This window comes from Pan paniscus, chromosome 3, assembly GCF_029289425.2.
Source record: "Pan paniscus chromosome 3, NHGRI_mPanPan1-v2.0_pri, whole genome shotgun sequence".
NCBI classification, from domain to species: Eukaryota; Metazoa; Chordata; class Mammalia; order Primates; family Hominidae; genus Pan; species Pan paniscus.
In genome coordinates, this window is record NC_073252.2 from 107,895,334 (window position 1) to 107,916,465 (window position 21,132).

General features: G+C 39.8%; 2 protein-coding genes across 12 annotated transcripts in view; one reads left to right on the forward strand and one right to left on the reverse strand.

Moving 5' to 3' along the window:
* CFI (complement factor I) overlaps positions 1-11,085 on the reverse strand; it is a 74,482-nt gene extending 63,397 nt beyond the window's left edge. For all 7 annotated transcript variants that reach the window (XM_055111714.1, XM_063603868.1, XM_003830012.5 and 4 more), the window contains exons 1-2: positions 10,948-11,085; positions 10,424-10,561 (exon numbers count right to left, since the gene is read on the reverse strand). The gene's annotated coding sequence lies outside the window, so the exon portion shown is untranslated. The remainder of the gene's footprint in view (positions 1-10,423; positions 10,562-10,947) is intronic.
* On the forward strand, positions 11,029-20,318 carry GAR1 (GAR1 ribonucleoprotein). 5 transcript variants are annotated; one of them, XM_055111715.2, is made up of 7 exons: positions 11,029-11,142; positions 11,742-11,963; positions 13,517-13,671; positions 14,581-14,640; positions 17,929-18,073; positions 19,545-19,613; positions 19,999-20,318. In XM_055111715.2, exons 2-7 carry the CDS (start codon positions 11,750-11,752, stop codon positions 20,010-20,012), a joined length of 657 nt encoding a protein of 218 aa, XP_054967690.1. In that variant the 5' UTR covers positions 11,029-11,142; positions 11,742-11,749; the 3' UTR covers positions 20,013-20,318. The 5 variants fall into 5 exon arrangements, with proteins under 5 accessions (XP_054967690.1, XP_063459940.1, XP_003830065.1 ...); XM_063603870.1 differs by having other exon boundaries at positions 11,079-11,138; positions 11,738-11,963; XM_003830017.4 differs by having other exon boundaries at positions 11,102-11,397; positions 11,738-11,963.
* The last annotated feature ends 814 nt before the right edge of the window (positions 20,319-21,132 follow it).

The following is a 21,132-nucleotide window of genomic DNA, read 5'->3' on the forward strand; positions in this document are numbered from 1 at the left end:
TTAATGATGGGAGCTAGATAAGCCTCGGGGTCCATGCTATTGGCCTCATGGGTGGCCTCTATCTCTGTTACCACGGTCAGTTCATTCTTGTGTCCATCGTGCCAGCAGTGGGGTGGCTGATGACTGAGACTCAGTCATTTTGGCTCAATCGTTTTGTTGAGCCAAACTGGTTGAGCCATTTTGTTGGTTATTTAGTGCCTTTTCTTTGGTGGATGCTTTCTGGTAGGCATTAACATGTGATACAAAGATTTTTTTCCTTTTTCTTTTTTCTCTCTTTTTTTTTTTTTCTGAGACAGTGTCTCGCTCTGTCACCCAGGTTAGAGTGCAGTGGCGTGATCTCGGCTCACTGCAAGCTCTGACTCCCGGGTTCATGCCATTCTCCCGCCTCAGCCTCCTGAGTAGCTGGGACTACAGGCGCCCGCCACGACGCCCGGCTAATGTTTTGTATTTTTAGTAGAGATGAGGTTTCACTGTGTTAGCCAGGATGGTCTTGATCTCCTGACCTTGTGATCTACCTGCCTCGGCCTCCCAAAGTGCTGGGATTACAGGCGTGAGCCACCGCGCCTGGCCATGATACAAAGATTTTTATACTTCATGCCCAGTCCTGTATGTACACATATCCATTCTAGATTCTCTTCACTCCGACCTCCCACCTCTGCTGATCTCAGTGACGTACCTGATGACATGACCCACGGTCTCTTTCAGGAGTGGTCTGAGCCCTTGGTTACCATTCACTTCTCAGGCTAAAGTTGCTGTTTGCATCCCAGAACTTTTTGCTCTTGATCTTTGAATATTTTTCATTTCAGGAACAAAAGATGATCAGGAAATCACTATTGCCTGTGATTCTATATAAGTCTAGCCTCAGGCCACCTCTCTTTCCACACGAAGTGGATGACCATGTGTACCCCCTGCAGCTCTGCCCTTTGGGAGGACTTTCTCTCACCACTGTCTTTCAAAACCACTCCAAAGTGTGGCTGTAAAGCCGCCTCTGTCTATTTTTAACTTGCCTATATACCAAGCCAACCCATCTGTAAACAAAATGTGACCTTTTCTCTCCTCCTTCAGCTGGTCATACCAGATTCCCCAGGGAGCTATAGGTGTGAGCTGAGGAAGGGCCATGAGTGCAACTGTTTGGATGCTGGGGACAGGGGCAGTCTGGGCTACCTGCTACCTGTTTATGCACGTTGCTCATACCTCTGGTCCTGTTTGTGTTTGGCTCTGGATGTCACACTTCTATCTTACAATACATTTTTCCTAGGCCTGCTTGTCCTTATACTTTGCGGGTCCATTTGGATCCAGATCATAATGGGCAGTTCTGGCCGTATGGTGATGTAGTGTCCTGTAATTCATTATTCTACATTTACCAGGAACCAGTAATATACAAATTGGTTTTTAAAAGACACACAATTCTCTGCTGCAGATGGCATGGCCTTGCTCCAGAACCCTGAGGTCCTATATTGTGGTTCTCCCACAGGATCTTCCTCAAACACCACACAGCATTTTTTCCCCCATCACTGAGACTTCTGATGCCATAGAGTCTGCTGGACCACTGCAGAAGCCATTTCTGCTTTGGCAGCTGGAGCAGTATTCCCTACTGCAGAATATTTGCTCCCAGAGTCCAAAAAGCCTCATCAGATTTTGTGCTTCCTTCTTTGTTAAAGAGAGTACAAGATACAATAATTTGTCTTTTACATTAAAGAGGATGTGCTAGCACATTCCTGAACACTGGTTTCCTAAAAATTTTACCGATGTGCCAGGCTTTATTTCCTACCCTCTGGAGCACATCTGTCTTACCAAAGTATTTAGCATGCTACTTCCTCATCTCCTCTGATCAAGATAATGCTATCAATGGAAAAACAATGGTGTCTTATGGGAAATCCAGATGATCCAGATCTCTGCATATTATATTATGTCAGAAGGTGGCAGATAAGGCCTGGGAAAACTTTAAGTGTATATGTTGCCCATTCCATGTGAATGAGAACTGTTTCTGATCCTTTCTGATTAAAATGCCCCCTCTCTCTTGCTCCTACTCCAGCCATGTAATGCACGTGCTTTCCGTTTGCTTTCTGCCATGATTGTAAGTTTCCTGGGGCCTCCCCAGAACCGGAGCAGATGCCAGCATCATGCTTTCTGTACAGCCTGTGGAACCACGAACCAATTAAACCTCTTTTCTTTATAAATTATCCAGTCTCAGGTATTTCTTTATAGCAGTGCAAGAATGGACCAATACAGTAGTTAACAAAAAGAAAATGTAAAGTGCTCATGAGGACTGAAATTTTATTCAGTTTAAGTCTCTTTCCTCCTATGATCTCAATGAAAATAAATATAAAAATAAAAGTAATTCCATTGCACCATTGAAAAATGAAGAAGGATTCATTAATAGGACATAAACAGTGAGGAATTACTAGAATACATATAATAGACAGGAAAAGATTAACTGCAAAACTTAAAGGAGTTTAAGAAGTGTCAAATTCATATAGGTGACAATGAGATATCCAAAATAAGAAAGACCATAGAATAAATAGAAACAGTAGAATCTGAGATAAGTGATGGACTAAGTAATTAATAAATAAAGGGAAGAACATTTGAGCCAGTGCCCCACTCGGGGGTAACTTGAGCATTTACTCCAGGCTAAAGCCTACAGTAAGGCTCTCTATAGCACATGTTCTAACCCAGAACCCCTTGAGTGGACACTGAGGCAGAAGCAGAGAAGCATTCTAGATGACACCAGCCTCCATGAAGTTAAGGGAGTCTCTGAACTTAAGAGGCAAGCCATAGGCAAACCCCTGAGGCCTCATATCCCACCCTTCTCCTGCAGTCATTGAAGGCAGAGCTCTATAATCAGAATCTACAAAAGCAGAAGTACAGCACAATAAAAAGACCAACCTCACTTATGAATATAGATGCATAAACTCTAAACAAAATATTAGCAAACTGATACAAAATCTTGAGTAGTACTCAGTAATCTTACCATTAATAATACTTACTTGACAGCATATATATATATATATATATATATATACATATGGAGGCTAAGGCAAATAAATAATTATGCTAATGTCATAAGAATTTCAGGGTAAGACAAACACAAGTTTAAATTCAAAGAAATGGAAACCCTGTAGTCTTAACTTTGAATTGGAAATATCACTATGACCCTCAGTTTTTTTTCTTTCTAAAAATAATTACCTTCTAGTTGCCCACTGTGTCCACTGATAGGGCCTAGAAGTCCTAACAATCCAGAAGCAATGAGCACTCCTTAGTGGCAGATTGTCTTCTCTACTTACCATTTTCCATTTAAAAAACTAAGGCTCTTTGGAGAAAGGGCGATTCCACATCTGGGGCATAAAATGTGAAAGAAATATTTTGTACCATAAAGCAAGGAAGCCATTGGAGGCTAGTTGGTGGTATTAAAATACTTGAAGGGGCTCTCAAAGATGAAATATTTTAAGCATTATAAGGAACAATGATAGCAAAAAATTGAAATAAAAAAGGAAATTTCTTTATTTCAGTTAATAATTGCAAAAGAAATGATAGAATTATCATATTACTATTTTGCACTACCTTATGAGCCAATGGATCTAGTGATGATCACCAACAGCTGCTAAAACCGTTAGGTGAAAAGCTGGCAGGGAACTCTAAGAGATTGATGAGGCTGATAACACTGATCCTACTGACTGATCTCATCTCCAAAGAGGGACAACCAGACATTATGTGCCTCTTCCTGGGACGGTAGGAAGTATTCTTGCAGGACGAAAAAAAAAAAGAACCTGAACACAATCAAGTCTCTAGATCTCACTATCAATTAACTATCAGTTTATGGGAAATACAGAGGATAGAAAAACAATTTATACCACCACAAGGATAAGAAATATTATGTGTCTCTTCATGGGACGGTAGGAAGTATTCTTGAAGGAGGAAAAAAAGAAAAGAAAAGAAAAGAAAAGAACCTGAAAACAATCAAGTCTCTAGATCTCACTATCAATTAACTACCAGTTTATGGGAAATACAGAGGATAGAAAAACAATTTATACCACCACAAGGATGTAATCAGTGAGAAAGTAGAAAATTCTACATGACAAAAAGACTCAGTATTTTCAACAAATAAATGCCATGGCGGGGCGGGGCGGGGCGGGAAAAAAAACAGGGAGAGGAAATTGACACAGAATAAAAGAAAATTAAGAGACATATCAATAAAATACAATGTATGGCCCTTGTTTGGATCTTCATTTGATTGATCCAATTATTAAATTACATTTTGAAATAACTTGGAAAAATTCCACATGGATATTCGCTAACACTAAGAAAATTTTTGTTAGGTGTGGTAATGGTACTGTGCTTATGTTTTTTAAAAAAGTCCTCTGCTGGAGATTTATGAACAGAATGTTTACTATAAAACACTCTAGCAATAATAATTTTAATAATAACAGTGAGGAAATAGGAGGAATAACATTTGCAAAAGGCTGAAGGTGTTGTACAGAGAGGTTCATTATATTGTTCTTTCAACTCTTGTTTATGTTTGAAATTTTCATAATAAAAACCAAATAAAAGAGAAAGTCATGAGTTCACATTAATATTTACAATTAATGGCACCTTGGCTAAGTACTTCTTTTTTTTTTTTTTGAGATGGAGTCTCACTCTGTCACTAGGCCAGAGTGCAGTAGCATCATTTTGGTTCACTGTAACCTCCGCCTCCCAGGTCCAAGCTATTCTCCTGCCTCAGCCTCCCGAGTAGCTGGGACTACAGATGTGTGCCACCATGGCCAGCTAATTTTTGTATTTTTAGTAGAGACGAGGTTTCACCATGTTGGTGAGGATGGTCTTGATCTCTTGACCTCGTGATCCACCTGCCTTGGCCTCCCAAAGTGCTGGGATTATAGGTGTGAGCCACAGTGCCCAGCCTTTTTTTTTTTTAGGTGGAGTCTCGCTGTGTTGCTGGAGTGCAGTGGCACGATCTTGGCTCACTGCAACCTCAGCCTCCCGGGTTCAAGTGATTCTCCTGCCTTGGCCTCCCGAGTAGCTGGGATTACAGGCCCACGCCACCAAGCCCAGCTAATTTTGGTATTTTTAGTAGAGAAAGGGTTTCACCATGTTGGTCAGGCTAGTCTCCAACTCCTTACCTAAGGTGATCTGCCCCTCATCAGTCTCCCAAAGTGCTGGGATTACAGGCGTGAGCCACCATGCCTAGCTTCGGCTAAGTACTTTTAAAATTTTGTTCTAATATAAAAATTTTCAGCCCTATTCCTAGCTACCAGCCCTCTTCTCTGTCATTAGCAATACAGTCTCCCAACTTACAATGGTTACACTGAATAATTTTTCTACTTTACAATGGTGTGAAAGCAATAAGCATTCAGCAAAACCTGTATTTCAAATTTTAAACTTTGATCTTCTCCCTGGCTAGTGATATGCATGCAATATTCTCTTATGATGCTTGGCAGCAGCAGCAAATGAGACTCTCCAGTGTGCTGTGCTGCCAGATGGTTTTGCCCAACTGTAGGCTAATGTAAGTGTTCTAAGCACCTTCAAGGTAGACTAGGCCACACTATGATGTTCAGTATGTTACATATATGAAATGTATTTTCCACTCAGATATTTTCAACTCATGATGGGTTTATTGGGATCTAACCCCATCGTAAGTTGAGGAACATCTGTATCTCCTTACTGGTATTTTAATTAGATGTCCTAACCTTCCAGTGAAACAACTGGATGGACACCTTCTTAGATCTTGAATACCACAACTAGACTGTGCTTATATACTTTCTCTACCCCCATCTCTTTTATATTTTCTTTGTCTCTTTGACCATCATTCTATGACCATTTGTTGATAAGTAGGTTCTCAAGGCATGAGCAGAAATTCAAAGCACAGAGGAATTCAGTTCCGTTTAACAAATATTTATTGGGCATCAGCATCAATTTTATTCCAGGCACTGTACTAAGTGCTGAGGATACCAAAACAAAGAAGATGTAGTTCTCATTCTTCAGGAGCTTATACTCTAGCATGAGTTTCTGCAGATGTCATTAGGGGTCTAGGAGCGGTTACTAGGGATTCCAGAAGAGATTGGAATTTTTTTTTTTTTTTTGCATTATTTTGAACTTCTTTCTCCATGTAATGCCAACACTTGTAGTAATGACTAGTGATCAAACAACTCTGTTAGGAATTTCGCTAGAGGTCATTCACAAACATGACAGTGCTCCACACAACTATGTTCATTTCATTGAGTCCATTCTCAGCTTTTGATGCAAACAGGGGGTGCTGTTGATGATTGGTGGGTGCTGAATTAAGGAGGGACAACAGGTTGAGGGAGAGGGAGAGACAATAGGTTGATGACATCAGCCTCTCCTTCCTGATTTACATTTCCTAATCTCCCCTGGCCTCCCCTTATTCACAGTCAACTGACAGCTAACAAGCTCTCCTGATGTAATAGACAATCAAAGACAACATTTTAAGGAAGCAATTTTAATGCCCCATAACTCAAATGCCTCCCTGTTGCTTTGCTAATGTTGTAAATGTTGTAAAACACGGTGTCACGCTCGTCCGTGTCCATGTGAAGAGAGTCCACCAACAGGCTTTGTGTGAGCAACAAGGCTGTTTATTTCACGTGGGAGCAAGTGGGCTGAGTTTGAAAAGAGAGTCGGCAAAGGGAGGTGGGGTGGGGCAGTTTTATAGGACTGGGATAAGCAGTGGAAAGTTATAGTTAAAGGTGGCTATCTATTGTCAGCAGAGGAGGGGGTCACAAGGTGCATGGTGGGGAGATCATAAGACCCATGGTCCAGAAGAAGAATGTCACGAGGTCGATCAATCAATCAGTTGGGCAGGGCAGGAACAGGTCATAATGGAATGTCTTAAGGTTGGTCAATCAGTTAAGACAGGAGCAGGCTGTTTCTCTTCCTTTGTAGTTTTCAGTTGACTCAGGCCATCTGGATGTATACACGCAGGCTTGGGCTCAGAGGCCTGACACATGGAGCTTGTAGGTTAAAAGTGAATTGCATTTGAAGATATCATTTTTTAAAAAAATTTCCTTGTTTAGTTTGCTTGTTTTATACTTTATTAGCATCTGTGTTTTACAAACATGACTTATAGTCCAATGTGGTGATTTTTGAAGATGAACTGGGAGATGGAAGAGAATTCTAAGTCTTAATAATTCTGATAAAGTTAGTAATGAAGAATCACAACTTATAAATGAAGCAATGGCTCCAGCAAAATTGAAAAGACACTTAACTGCAAACTATAGTAAAGGAGCAGATAATTTTATATGGCCTTTGGAAACCCAGAGTAAAGAATGTATTTATTTTTTTAAGTCACCTTCAGTAAAAAGGCACAGAAAGCAAGTTATTTAGCAGAAGAACTTTTTGACTAGAAAAGGAAAAAGCCCCACAATTGATGGGACCTCACAATTTCAGCATGTATAATTACAGAGAGTCAGACGCCAGCATATGATGTAATGAGAAACTAAAACGGTTTCACTTTCAAAGTTTGATAAATTGATGTGATTGATGACATGTCACATAATGCTGCACAGCATCAAAAGAACCTAACAACTTCTTATCCAGGTTGATGAATCATCAGATTTCAACAACAAATGTCATAGAGTAGCATTTGCAAGATTTATAAATTACGGCAAAATTCAAGAAAATTTTTCTTCTATTAAACACTGCTGCAAAGAAGCAAAGGTAAAGATATATTTACTGTCTTCATATTGGAAAAAGAAGGTACCTCTTGGAAGAACTGTGTCAGTATCTATTTATGGTACCCTATCAACGACTGGTTCCCTCAGAGATTTCAATTCTCATTAAAATCCTGACATATTCACAACTCATTGCTTTCTTCCCAGAGAGTGCTGATGTCAGAAAGTTTTGGAGCAGAAATGAAAAAAGTTCTAGATGATGCTATGAAGATGACTTATCAAACATAGGGCAATTCACTTCTAAAAATTTTTTTTTTTAACTATGTGAAAACCTGGACAAGGCCCATATAAATCTCCTTCCACATGCATAAATCTTATGGCTTAGCAGATCATTTTGGGGGAATCCAGCTGGCATGTCATGTCAGTACTCAAGCATCCTGTAAAGAGGTCTGTATGGCAAGGAACTGGGGCTGGCAGTAGGCAGCATCAGCTTGCTAGGCATGTCAGTGAGCTCCCTCAGAAAAGGATCCTCTAGCCCTAGTCAAGTCTTCAGTGGACTGCAGCCCCAGGTGATACCTTGACTGCAACCTTATGAGAGACCCTGGGTCAAAATCATCCAGCTAAGCTGCTCCTTAATTTCTGACCCACAGAAATTACACAAAATAATGTTTATTGACACTACAGATTGGAGTGAGAGAAGGTAATACAGATTCTGCTCCTTAACAGGACGCTTGACCTAGAAAGTGCATCACAGAAATACATTCAAGAAAACAGTAGCCCAGATTTTACCAAATTCTTTGAAGATAAAGAATGGCTGTGGAAACCAGCTTTTTTTTTTTTTTTTTTTTTTTTTTTTTTGCATTGCTATAAAGAAATGCCCAAGGCTAGGTAATTTATAAAGAAAGAGGTTTAATTGGCTTATGGTTCTGGAGGCTTTACAGGAAGCATGGTGCTGGCATCAGTTTCTGGTGAGGTCTCTAGAAGCTTACAATCATGGCGGAAGGTGATGGGGAGCCAGCATGTCACATGGCATGCGTGGGAGCAAGAGAGAAATAGAAGAGGTCACAGACTCTTAAAACAACCACATCTCAAGTGAACTGAGTGAAAACTCACTTATCACCAAGGGGATGGTGCTAAGCCATTCATGAGAATTCTGCCCCCATGATCCAATCACCTCCCACCAGGTCCCATCTACGACACTGGGAATCAAATTTCAGCATGAGATTTGGAGGGAACAAACATTCAAACCATATCACCTACTTAACAGACATTTTCATCACATTAACTAGTTGAACAAGGATCTTCAGGCCCTGGAGAAAATCGTTTTACTTCGAGTGACAAGATTTTTGGGTTTAAATAAATATTGAATCTTTGGAAAAGTTATATTGCAAAAAGTGATCTTGAAATGTTTCCACTGCTGCTTGGACTTTAGAATAAGGAAGTCTCAAGTCTTACCGAAAACCACCATGGGGAATTGCAGAACAAAACCGAACAATATTTTCCTTCCCCTAGAACACAACTGTATAACTAAGTGAGGAACCCTTTCCTTGAATCTTCTCAGCCTGAGCACCTGGCTTTGAGAAAAGAGGAAGAACTTTGTGAATGTATGACTGTAGATATAAGATGAAATGTACTCATTTGTGTTTTTCCTTCTTTTTTTTTTTTTTTTTTTTGAGACGGAGTCTTGCTCTGTTACCCAGGCTGGAATGCAGTGGCGCGATCTTGGCTCACTGCAACCTCTGCCTCCCGGGTTCAAGCGATTCTCCTGCCTCAGCCTCCCAAATAGCTAGGATTACAGGCGCCCGCCACCACGCCTGGCTAAGTTTTGTATTTTTAGTAGAGACAGGGTTTCACCATGTTGGCCAGGCTGGTCTTGAACTCCTGACCACAAGTGATCTGCCTGCCTCAGCCTCCCAAAATGCTGGGATTACAGGCGTGAGCCACAGCACCTGGCCTGATTTGTGCTTCTACAAGTTTTGGATTTCTGAGAAAGAAGAGCAGCTTGACATTTTTAGGAAAGTAATAAACATTTTGACATACTTTTAAACTTCTTGTTCAAGCAAGCTTTTTCTTACTAAGTTTTAAGAGTAAAGACAAAAATCATCTCATTTCAGTTGAAAATGCAATCTGTGTGTGACAATCTCAAGTTCAATTCAGAACTGAGCAAATACACAGCAAAAGACGAGCAAAGGTTTCACACTAAATAGGTAATTTTCATTTTTTGTTTCAAAAATAATACACTTATATAGGCCCATAAAAAGACCAACATTCGTTAAAATCAAATTGCAGCATTTACTAAACTAAAAGAAAAAGAACAAGTAAAGTTTCCTCTCTCACTTATTTTGTTTTTTGTTTGTTTTGAGACCAAGCCTTGCTCTGTCGTCCAGGCTGGAGTGCAGTGGCGTGATCTCGGCTCACGGCAACCTCCGCCTCCCGGGTTCAAGCGATTCTCCTGCCTCAGCCTCCCGAGTAGCTGCGATTACAGGCGTGTGCCACCATGCCCGGCTAATTTTGGCATTTTTAGTAGAGAAGGGGTTTCACCGTATTGGCCAGGCTGGTCTCGAACTCCTGACCTCAAGTGATCCATCCGCCTTGGCCTCCCAAAGTGCTGGGATTACAGGCGTGAGCCACCGCGCCCCGCCTACAAAGGTATTTTAAAATCCCATTTACAATAATCCTCTGAATTAGATAGGTACCAAGTTCCACCCTCTTCTAAACACGAGATCAAATATCAAGGTAAGGTCTCAGAGGGTTTGGGTGTAAAAGACTCCAACCAAATTTAATAAATGGGAAGTCATTACCTTTATTTGTGAGAGAAGCTTTGGAGAATGTGGGGGAAGCTGATGTCAAATATAAAGGGCTTAAAGAGAGAAGAGGGAGAGGAGCTTCCAGCACAGTCCAGTTCACAGCCCGTCGGTGCTCAAAACATACTTGAATATCTGGTACAAAAGATAAAAATGATGGTTTGGTTTTCTATAAGACAGCATAGTTTCTTTAAAATTACACACACACATGCATTGCTTTTCTTCCTTTAATTAGTTGAGACCATAGGACAAAAGAAGAGGCATAGTTGAGCGCGTAATGGTGCGAAAATCAAAAGGTTGGGAAGAAACAAGAAACTCAGATAAACGCTTCCGTCGGCTGTGACAGGTTCTGAGGCGCCCAGATCTACTGGACATAGGGCGGCTCAGAAGCCTCAGAGACCTGTCCGCACAGTTGCTGAAGTTAGCAACAAATTAGTGAGTGCTGTTGCGGGCCATTTTGCAGCCAGAGAAGCAAATGCGCAAATGCGCCCAGCCAGTCAGCACGGACTTCAAGAACCAACCTCATTTCTTGCAAGGTGCTTCAGTTCTGGCCGTTAGGGCGGCAACCAAACAGAAACCTGCCCCGCCTCTGGGAGAGAAGGCGGATCCCTAACGCCAGCTATCTCCAAGAGCAACATTGCCGCAGCACTTCCGGGACGTCGTGCTGCAAAGGACGCCGCTGTTATACGTCACTTCCACAGCTCAGCGTCAGGCAAGTTGACCTCTCTGTTGTAAATTAGTGGTTAAGGTTATCTATTATTGCCACTTTTCCAGCGCTAAAGGCTGTTTTGGAACCAGTGTTGCTTGTTCCGCGGGTGATTGGCTTTTTTTTTTGGCAAACCAGTTATTCAAGTTTCTGGTCTTTAAAAAACTCTGTGGCGGTACGGTAGCCGAGGAGGTTCCAGCGCGGCGGAAGTACCCCGCGGGTGGGTGTGTGCGCGAGGCCAGGGCAAGAGGGGCACGTGGCGCCGGTGAGTGGCCGTAGAAGCCGGAGGATTTGAAAATGCTGGACGTGGAACCCAGCTGCCGGAGGGAGGGAGGAAGGAAGGGGATGCGGTGCGAAGACCGTGCTGTCTGTAGGGGGAGGAGTTACTAATCATGGGGCGGCAAGGGTGGTGTGTGGTCGGTCGGCGCTCACGAGACCATGGAGAAGTAAACTCTTCACCCATCAGGTTGGTGGCTGTCTGACCGTGGCTAAGGTGACAGGGCTGCTTTTGTCTCCTTTATGGTGTTCTCACCGGGTCTCCGAGGGGTTGGAGTATACTCAGAGGCTACAGTGATCAGAAGACATGGGTCGTTTTTTTTCATCAGGGAGGAGAGAGAATGTCTTTTCGAGGCGGAGGTCGTGGAGGCTTTAATCGAGGTGGTGGAGGTGGCGGCTTCAACCGAGGCGGCAGCAGCAACCACTTCCGAGGTGGAGGCGGCGGTGGAGGCGGCGGCAATTTCAGAGGCGGCGGCAGGGGAGGATTTGGACGAGGGGGTGGCCGCGGAGGCTTTAACAAAGGCCAAGACCAAGGACCTCCAGAACGTGTAGTCTGTATGCAGTCTTCAATATTTAGCCTATTTGAAGGAGTAGGTGTGGGTTGGGGGTTTGTGTTGTTAGGCAGCAAGTTTGGGATACACAAGCCTGTGTGGAGAATGTAGCATGTAAGTGTGGAGTTGGGAGATCAAGAAAGCTGAGGGATACTTAGAATGCATCATGGAGGTGGAACTTGAGGGTTGACAGGAAGATATTAAATAGGTAATCGTGAGTACTTATCCCTAATTCCCCGATTTTACAGATGAGAAAACTATGATTTAGAGTTAAGTTTTTTTGCTAGGGTTATAAGGTTAGTGATAAGTGATCAATTAGTGATATAGCTGAAATACAGGCTGGGTGCGGGCTCACGCCTGTAATCCCAACACTTTGGGAAGCTAAGACGGGAGGATCTTTTGAAGCCGGGAGTTAGAGACCAGCCTGGATAATAAAGCAGGAGACCCTGTCTGTACAGAAAAGAAAGAAATACAAAGCCAAGTATTCTGACTCCAAAGCCCATGCTTTCTGTTACTACTCAAAAGTAGATAAGTGAGAAAACAATTTGCTTGAGAGGGAAACTGCCAGAGAGGAAATCTAGAAAAATACCTATTTAGGGTAGTTTTAGAGTAATTAACAATGAGATGGGAATGGAAGTCACAGAAAGTGAAACTTACTACATTAAAGAGGAGAGAGGGTGAATAGTGTCTAACTAAGAATGGCTTGGATGAGTATGCAGGATGGTTTGAAAGGAGCAGTTTCTAGAATAAAAGGTTCCAGCCCACAAGCTGTTGTACCAGTCCATACATGAGACCTTGAGAGCCTGAATCAGGATGGTGACAGTGAGGAAAAAAAAGGAAGGGTTAGATAGGAGAGAGATTTCAAAGGAAACAAAATCGGTAGAACTTAGCTAATGCTGATAATAAAGGGTTCCAGGTTTTGAGCTTGGGTGATAGGAATGAAGACTTGGTTTTGCAGGAATGTGGTATTTTAGTTTGGGGTGACAGTCTACTTAGAAATAAAGGTAGTTATTTTGAGATTCCAGATGTCCTTGAAAACAATGAATCATTGTTAAAGAAGTGGTAGTGGGAATGGAAAAGTTCTAAGGCAAGATAAAAAAAAAAAGAATGAAGGCTGATTCTGTTAGGCATTGAAGAAAAGGGAGAACTAAGAATGAAGCAGAATTTTGAATCAGATAATAAGTTATAATAACATAACTGTTACAGGTTGAATGGTGTCAATGTGCCAGGCACTGTTCTTAGCACTTGACATCTGTTATTCCATTGAGTGCTTACATTACTGTATATTAGGTATAGCTATACATTATATGTTATTAGTGCATACTAAAAATGAGACACTGAATTAGAGAGAGGGTGGGTAACTTCTCCTAGGTCACATAGCTAGTGTGTTGTGGAGTTGGTATACCAGCCCAGGAAGTCCTAAGACTGTGGTTTTCTGCCTCAGAGGAGAGCAGTTATGGTGAAGTCCCAGGTAGCCAAAAAGAAAGCTTCCAGAAGCAGTTGGTCAGTATCGTTTGAAATAGTTCTATGTTTTAACATTTTCTTTTGCTGTTTCAGTATTAGGAGAGTTCCTGCATCCCTGTGAAGATGACATAGTTTGTAAATGTACCACAGATGAAAATAAGGTGCCTTATTTCAATGCTCCTGTTTACTTAGAAAACAAAGAACAAATTGGAAAAGTGGATGAAATATTTGGACAACTTAGAGATTTTGTATCCTTTTTCATTGGAAGGCCTGATAATATTCAAAGGTTGCTATTTGTATTTTTCTGAGGAGGCAGTTAAGTATAAATTAAAGTTGTTGCTTCATTAAATTAGACAGGATTTCTACAGATTGGACCATGAAGGAGAATCAAGGGGAGAATGTATTCATCCATAGATATTAAAATGACAGACCCTAGAACGGTGACTTTTTTTTTTGGAAAATTCTATTAATGATGGCCATTTGGATAAGTACTACAGGATTAAGTTGGCTGATTTGGATGTAGTGGTGCCACTGGAAATGTAGAATTAGAAGTTGTTTGGTGCCCCCACTACTCTGGAAACTCCTTCCTTCCTCTCTCTTTTTCTCTTTCTCTTTCTCTCTTTCTTTCTTTCTCTCTTTCTTTCTCTCTCTCTTTCTCTCTCTCTTTCTCTCTCTTGCTCTTTCCCTGCCTTCTTCCCTCCCTCCCTTCCTCCCTTCCTTCCTTTCTTTTTTCCTTTTTTTGACAGAGACTCACTCTTTTGCCCAGGGTGGAGTGCAGTGGCACGATCTCATCTCACTACAACCTCCGCCTCCTGGGTTCGAGCAATTCTCGTGCCTCAGCCTTTCAAGTAGCTGAGATTACAGGTGAGCGCCACCATGCCCGGCTGATTTTTGTATTTTTGGTGGAGGTGGGGTTTCACCATGTTGGCCAGGCTGGTCTCAAACTCCTGGCCTCAAGTGATCCATCCGCCTTGGCCCCCCGAAGTGCTGGGTTTGCAGGTGTGAGCCACCACGCCCAGCCCCTGGAAATTCATTTCTTATCTTTCCTATATATGTCCATACCTTCTAACCTTGTTTTTGAAATTATACATGAATTCAGAACATTCGATATCATCTTTCATCTTAATTGCTCATTTGTTCCTTAATGAAAATAATAGTATTTTTCAGTTAAGTTGTCAGAAAACATGAAGGCTTCATCCTTTAAAAAACTACAGAAGGTGAGTCAAACTTATGATACTTGGGATCCTTGGTTTTATAAGGGAACGACCTATCTTAGGAAAGTCCTACTTGGAGCACTTGAGACTTTCCCAACATATCACTAGTAAAGCTCTTAAACTGAAATGTTCCATGCTATAAATATTGAACACACTAATCTTTAAAAGTGATTTATTTGATATAGCCTTTAGAAAGTAAAAATTACAACTTTTGCTCATATTACCAAAATCTGTAAACTGCTAGAGTAAGAGTTTTTTGTTTATGTAAAACTCTCTTATTGAAAAGCTTTCATGACCAAACATTCTAGGTAGAATCTTAATTTATAAAACTTATGTTATTTGAGAGGCGGTAGGTACTAAGTGATTTCACAAGAACTTCAATAACATGATATATGCTATGAAGGAAAAATACAGGTTGCCATGAGAAGCTTTGTAGTGCCACTAGCTTTTTAGTCTGTAGTGTTTCCTGAAAAAGTGAGCTTGAAGCTGAGGCCTGATTGTTGACTAACAGTGATTTCCACACCTGGTTGCGTGTCAGAGTTATCTTGGGGAGCTTTTAAGAAGATGTATCTCTAGTTTCCACTTCTGGAAATTTGACCTAGGAACTCTTAAGTAGTGTCCAGGATTCAATTTTAAAAAGGACAAGCACTTGGATAATTTTGATGTAGTTAGTCAAACACTTGAGAGCTGCTGAGCTAGTCAAAGAGGAAGAGGAAAGTGCATTCCAAGTAGAGAAAACAGTATGTGCAGTCTCTGAGAGCAGGCAACTGAAAGGATACAAAAAGGCAGACATATAGGTTAGGAATGAAACATTTAGGAGAGGTGGGGAAAGTTGTGAATTAAGACCAGAGAGGTAGGAGGGGGCTTGATTAACTTAAGCCTTCAGATGACAGGAAAGAGTTTAGACCTTAGTTTCAATTGTGTTTTATTTTTGAATAATGGGATAACACAGTTAAATGAATGCTTCAAAAGAATACTGGGAAGATAAAAAAGGCACCTTGGGAAGAGGTCAATATTGTGTGAGAGGGGCCAGATAGGAGGCTATAATAGTAGTTCTAAAAGAGATGGTATTTTGGACTCGGTAGTGACAGTGGAAATGGAAAAAATGGATTTATGAAAGATACAGGAAGTAGAATCAATAGGACTTGGTAATTGACTAGCTATTGAAATTGAAGAAGTAAAAAAATCACCATCTTTCAGATGTCTGACATCAACATCTTTGTGGGTGATGGTACCAATTAATGAAATGGGCAACAATGCAGAGGAGGGGGATTGGGGGAAGATAATGAGTTGGGTTTTGGACATAGTGAGGTTGAGGTACTTGTGAGACAGTCATGGTCAGTTTAAAGGAAGAGTCTAGACTGGAAATAGAATTGGGAATTTGTTAAGTATACAGACAGTACATGAAACATTGTAGGAAGAAAGAATGAAAGGAAAAGAGCACCTATGAAGAGTTTTGGGGCACCTCCTAAAACTAAAGGTCTGGTAGTGGAAACTCAGAAGTAATTGCCAGTTTAAAAAAAAAAGGCAAACCACAAACCTGTCATAAAAGTGGTATCACAAAAATTGAAAGAGTGTTTCCAGGAGGGACTGCTTAGCTATGGCAAAAGGCTGCAAAGTGTTCATTGGAAGACAGCCACATAGACATCAGGGAGTCATGGAGCCAGTGCATTGGTGGGCCCGGGAGCCAGAATGGATCAGGAAATGAGAGGGAGACAATAGCTTGTTGTCAGCATATGGCTACTAGTTGTAGAAACCTTGGCAAGTACTCAGGGGATTGACTGCTTCTGGCGTGCCTGGAGCTGTTGAGCCCAGAAAGAAACAATGCTGAAAAGGGATTCTCATCTTGTGACCTGAAAAAAAAATGCTGGTAATAGCCACTTAAATTCATCAGAATCCCTTAAATCACTTAAATTTCTCAGAATTATTTATTTGGGGGCTTATTGTTTAGTTTTTTGGGTTTTTGCTTTTTAATTACAGATATTAACTTGAGTACATTCTACCTCTCCCGGTTTCCATACCCCCTGCTATGTTGAGATTCAGCCCTCCTTACCCAGCCTGCATTATTGCGAAGTTTGTAGACCAGTGCTCTCCACTTGAACTTTTTGTAGTGATGGGAATCCCTGCCCAGTAAAGTAGCTCTTAGCCACATGTAGCTATTGAGCACCTGAAGTGTGGCTCATGTGACTCAGGAACTGAATTTTTAAACATTAATTAATGTAAATATAAGCCACCTGTGGCTGGTGGCTGCCATATTGAACAATGTAGATCTAGACAATATTTTTGAGATGATGGGCTGTGAAGGGAAGATGAGTAATAAGGTGATATCTAGAGAGGGATTCAGAGATCTTATTATAAGTCATATATTACAGTTTTGAAATCCTCATGTGTTTTATGTAGAAGAACTATGATACAATATGCTCTTTACATCTCATTATTTGAGAAATGTCCTCTTTAACCCCAATTATAGGATGGGTATAGTTTCTGTATATCCTTCATTACTTTGTGTGTTCAGAAGATACCCTTTTGATCCTTTATTAAAGACTTGAAACAACTAGTATGCGAATGCTTTATTTTGAATTTTAATGCTGTGTTTTTTAATAGTTTTATTTTTCTTACGGCAGTTCTGTTGAGTGGAAATGTTAAATAATCTATTTCTAAAGAGAAATGATATTGAATTGGTCTTGATTTTTTAATATGCATGTAATGCTTATTGTGTGCCAAAGTACAAGTGCCTTATATACATCACTTTTTTGATCATCACACAAACATGTGAGATAGATACTCTATTCTCTACATTTTACAGATAAGGAAACTAAGGTAAACTAACACAGGAATAGAAAACGAAACACCACATGTTCTAACTTGTAAGTGAGAGTTGAACAGTGAGAACACATGGACACAGGGAGGGAAACATCACACACCTGGGCCTGTCGGGGGATGGGGGGAAGGGGAGGGAGAGCAATAGGGCAAATACCCAATGCATACGGGGCTTAAAACCTAGATGATGGGTTGATAGGTGCAGCAAACCACCATGGCACATGTATACCTATGTAACAAACCTGCACGTTCTGCACATGTATCCCAGAACTTAAAGTAAAAAAAAAAAAAAAAAAAAAAAAAAGAAACCTAAGTTAGTAATAAATTAAGTCTCTACCCAGGGATATGTAGTAGAAAGTGGTAGGATTGGGGTTTGAACCCAGGCAGTTTTGACTCTATCATGTAGCTTCTTAATGATTATACTATACTGTCCCCCAAGTTGTATACTAATTGCTTCTATTATGTTTCCAGTTTTATATAGACCCATATAAGCTGCTGCCACTGCAGAGGTTTTTACCTCGACCTCCAGGTGAGAAAGGACCTCCAAGAGGTGGTGGCAGGGGAGGCCGAGGAGGAGGAAGAGGAGGAGGTGGCAGAGGTGGTGGTGGCAGAGGCGGTAAGTTACTTGGGGAAAATTTCTAATGAAATTAACTGTGACTTTCACAGCTAATTCATATAATACAATTTAGCTTTGTACATAGCAAACCTCCCTTATGGTTCTTTTTATTAAAGCTGCTTTCCAATATTGGCAGATTGTCCATAATAATAATGCTTCATTTCAACAACTTACTTAAAAAGAAGAAAATCTACTAAAGTATACTTTTGAGGGACTTCATTTCTTTGGGTTATTCATGTTTTCTTGGACATTTTAATAAACCGTAAGATTATCTTAATTTTAATTCCTTACTTAATATTATTGAGTGTAGACTGCATGCTGAAAGCTGGTCATACATTCTTTTAATTTTCATGTATATATTTTTAATACTCAGCGAAACCTTTTGAGATAGATGATATCCTTATTTTATGAATGAGGAAATGGAGACTTACAGAAATTAATTTGCCCCAATCAAACAATTGGCAGACCCAAGAATTAAAATGCATATCTTCTGATGTCATGTCAAGAACTATTACTAATAAATTCATTACTGTGATCTCACTGTTGTGATGTATGCCTTTCCCCCAAGGTTTTGGGGTATTTTGATGTATGCCTGTTTTGATGTATGCCTTTCCCCCAAGGTTTGGGCACGTTCATCATTATGGACAGCTAGGTGATGAGCAGGGCTCTGGGGAGTGGGGCTGCCATGCCCTGTGAGTAGGAGAAGGGCAAGTGATGGGGTAATGGGCAGAGCCAAAGTGGAAAGGGAGAGGAGCTGAAAGTTGGGCTTGGACAGCTTTTGTTACTGGATCAGAAAAAGAGAAGGAACGCCTCACTTTTGGCGTTTCTCAATTTAGTCACCATTTCACTCCATAAAGGTATTTTTTTGTGTCCATATAGGTAGGAAAATTTTCAGGGGTACCTTCTTGAGAATTTGATGAACAGAGATTCCCCTATTCTCATGTGATGTTGAGTATCATTTAACATTTCAAAAAATTCACAGCTGTCTTAGTTTTTTAAAATCTTACTTATGTAGCTCAGTTAATCTTAACTATCATATTTATTATCTTACCCCCAGAGCAAAAGCACCCATATCTGCCACCCTTTGTTGTTAGGATAAAAAGCCACAGTTCCATCAAACTATCCTTAGTTGAATCAAAAAAGTATTTATCATAAGCAAGAGCTAAGGCAATAGTCATACATTTAACAAGACTGAATCATACTTTAACAAGTTTTTCTAATTTATTGAAATGGAATAATCTGGGGTTTTAGCCTGTTGCCCAGTTGGTAAACTACTACAGTTTCTCCATTTTTATCTTCTAAAATTTTTTCCGTGATAAAATATGTGAATCTATATTTATTCATTATAATTATAGTTATTGTATTGATCTTTTTAGGCTTATCAATATAAGAGGTTATACAGTTAATAACTTAATGATTATTCTATTGTTATTTAAATACTTTGCATTATTATTTAATAAATGTTTTTTAGGTGGTTTTAGAGGTGGAAGAGGAGGTGGAGGTGGGGGCTTCAGAGGAGGAAGAGGTGGTGGTTTCAGAGGTGAGTATTTTAAAAAGTCTTTAAATTGCTTAATTTTTAAAATTGATATTATCTGGCATTTTCTGTTTTTACTTAAGTTTAATTTTCTCTGCCAGCAAGTATATAGAACACCATGGTGTTCTTTGCTTAGCCTAATTTGTGGTTTCATTTTATATCACTTTTTTTTTTGCCTTTTCTTTTCAATTTTTTCACCTAATTCTAATTTGTTTTGCTTTATTATTAATTTGAAAAATAAAGGTGTAATATGAATGACAGTTAAATTTGGTAAAGTATGTTTGCTAAACATTATTGGAACTAATGCTGATTTTAAACTTGAGATTTAGGTTATAATACTATTAAAAATCCATTTTCTGTGCCCTTAATACTTTAATTTTCTCTTAATCAGGGAGAGGACATTAAGTGAAACAGTTGACAGACATCACCAGTTGACTTCTGCATTAACCTGCATGATCTGTTTCTACTATGGATTGGAAACTTGTTTCTTGAACAAGTCTTGAAGATCTTGGTCATTTTATGACAATGGATCTAAAATGTCAGCATCATGCAAAGTGCAACGGAATAGTGAATTTTGCTCTAAAAGAGCATGAACAAGTCTTTCTAATGTTTTGTACAGTGCCTGGCACTCTGTGGGTGCTCAATAAATGGATAGGAGTTTTCATTTGAAGCATATTTGAATTTTTAAAATAAAGTGTTTTATTCCCTTAAGTTATTTAGAGTGTGTTTATTAAATGAAACCCATTTTTTAAAGTAGAAAGGAATAACTAAAGCTTAAACCCAGTGAATTGCAGATGGAAAAAAGGATTTGTTTATTTATATTACTGATCTTTTAAAAAATAGACTACTGTAGCAGTACTTTAAGATAATTTACAAGTTGACACTGCCTTTCAAAACCCTGGCCTTTTATGTATGAGAAGATAGCTTTGTATTTGCCTTTTGTATTTTAATACATAAATCAGTTAAGCTGTTTCTCTAATTGCAATTAATAATTGATTTAAAAATTTTCCATATTAGTAATGTATTAAAGATGCAGTAGCTCTGTTGAAGTGAAAACTATAGCAAGAAATTTCTAAAGTTAATTTTTCTCATCCAACATAAATGGAATATTAGAAGTTTTACTGAATGTTATTTTATTTTTACTTTTTTAAAGGGACTCTAAAAGTTTAAGGTGTTATTTACTACACGTAAATATTCGTGTAGTATACTACATGAATTCGATTGCATACTACATGTTCAGATTGCTGGGTAAGGATGTTAGAAATGAAATTGGTTTTGGTCACCATTGCTAGTGGATGTAAAGAAATGACTGTGGTAGCAAGTTAGAATGCCATGATATGGAGCCATTTACCCTGCCATTCATTTTTCACTTCTCAAAAGGAATGATGTTTCTATATTGTTTGTTAAATTTTCTAACATGCCCATGGAGGAACGCTCTTGAATGCTCATTTGAGGAGCGTTGTCTTTGTCAGTATTTGTGGTTTTATCTTTTTCTGATTGATGGAATTGCAGCAGGATGAATAAA

Bases quoted from the DNA above. Each gene is read 5' to 3' on its own strand.
- GAR1 (XM_055111715.2), top strand. From the start codon at position 11,750: ATGTCTTTTCGAGGCGGAGGTCGTGGAGGCTTTAATCGAGGTGGTGGA. The intron at 13,672-14,580 runs GTATCCTTTTTC...TGAAAATAATAG, and splicing joins TTGGACAACTTAGAGATTTT to TATTTTTCAGTTAAGTTGTC. The intron at 14,641-17,928 runs GTGAGTCAAACT...TTATGTTTCCAG, and splicing joins CCTTTAAAAAACTACAGAAG to TTTTATATAGACCCATATAA.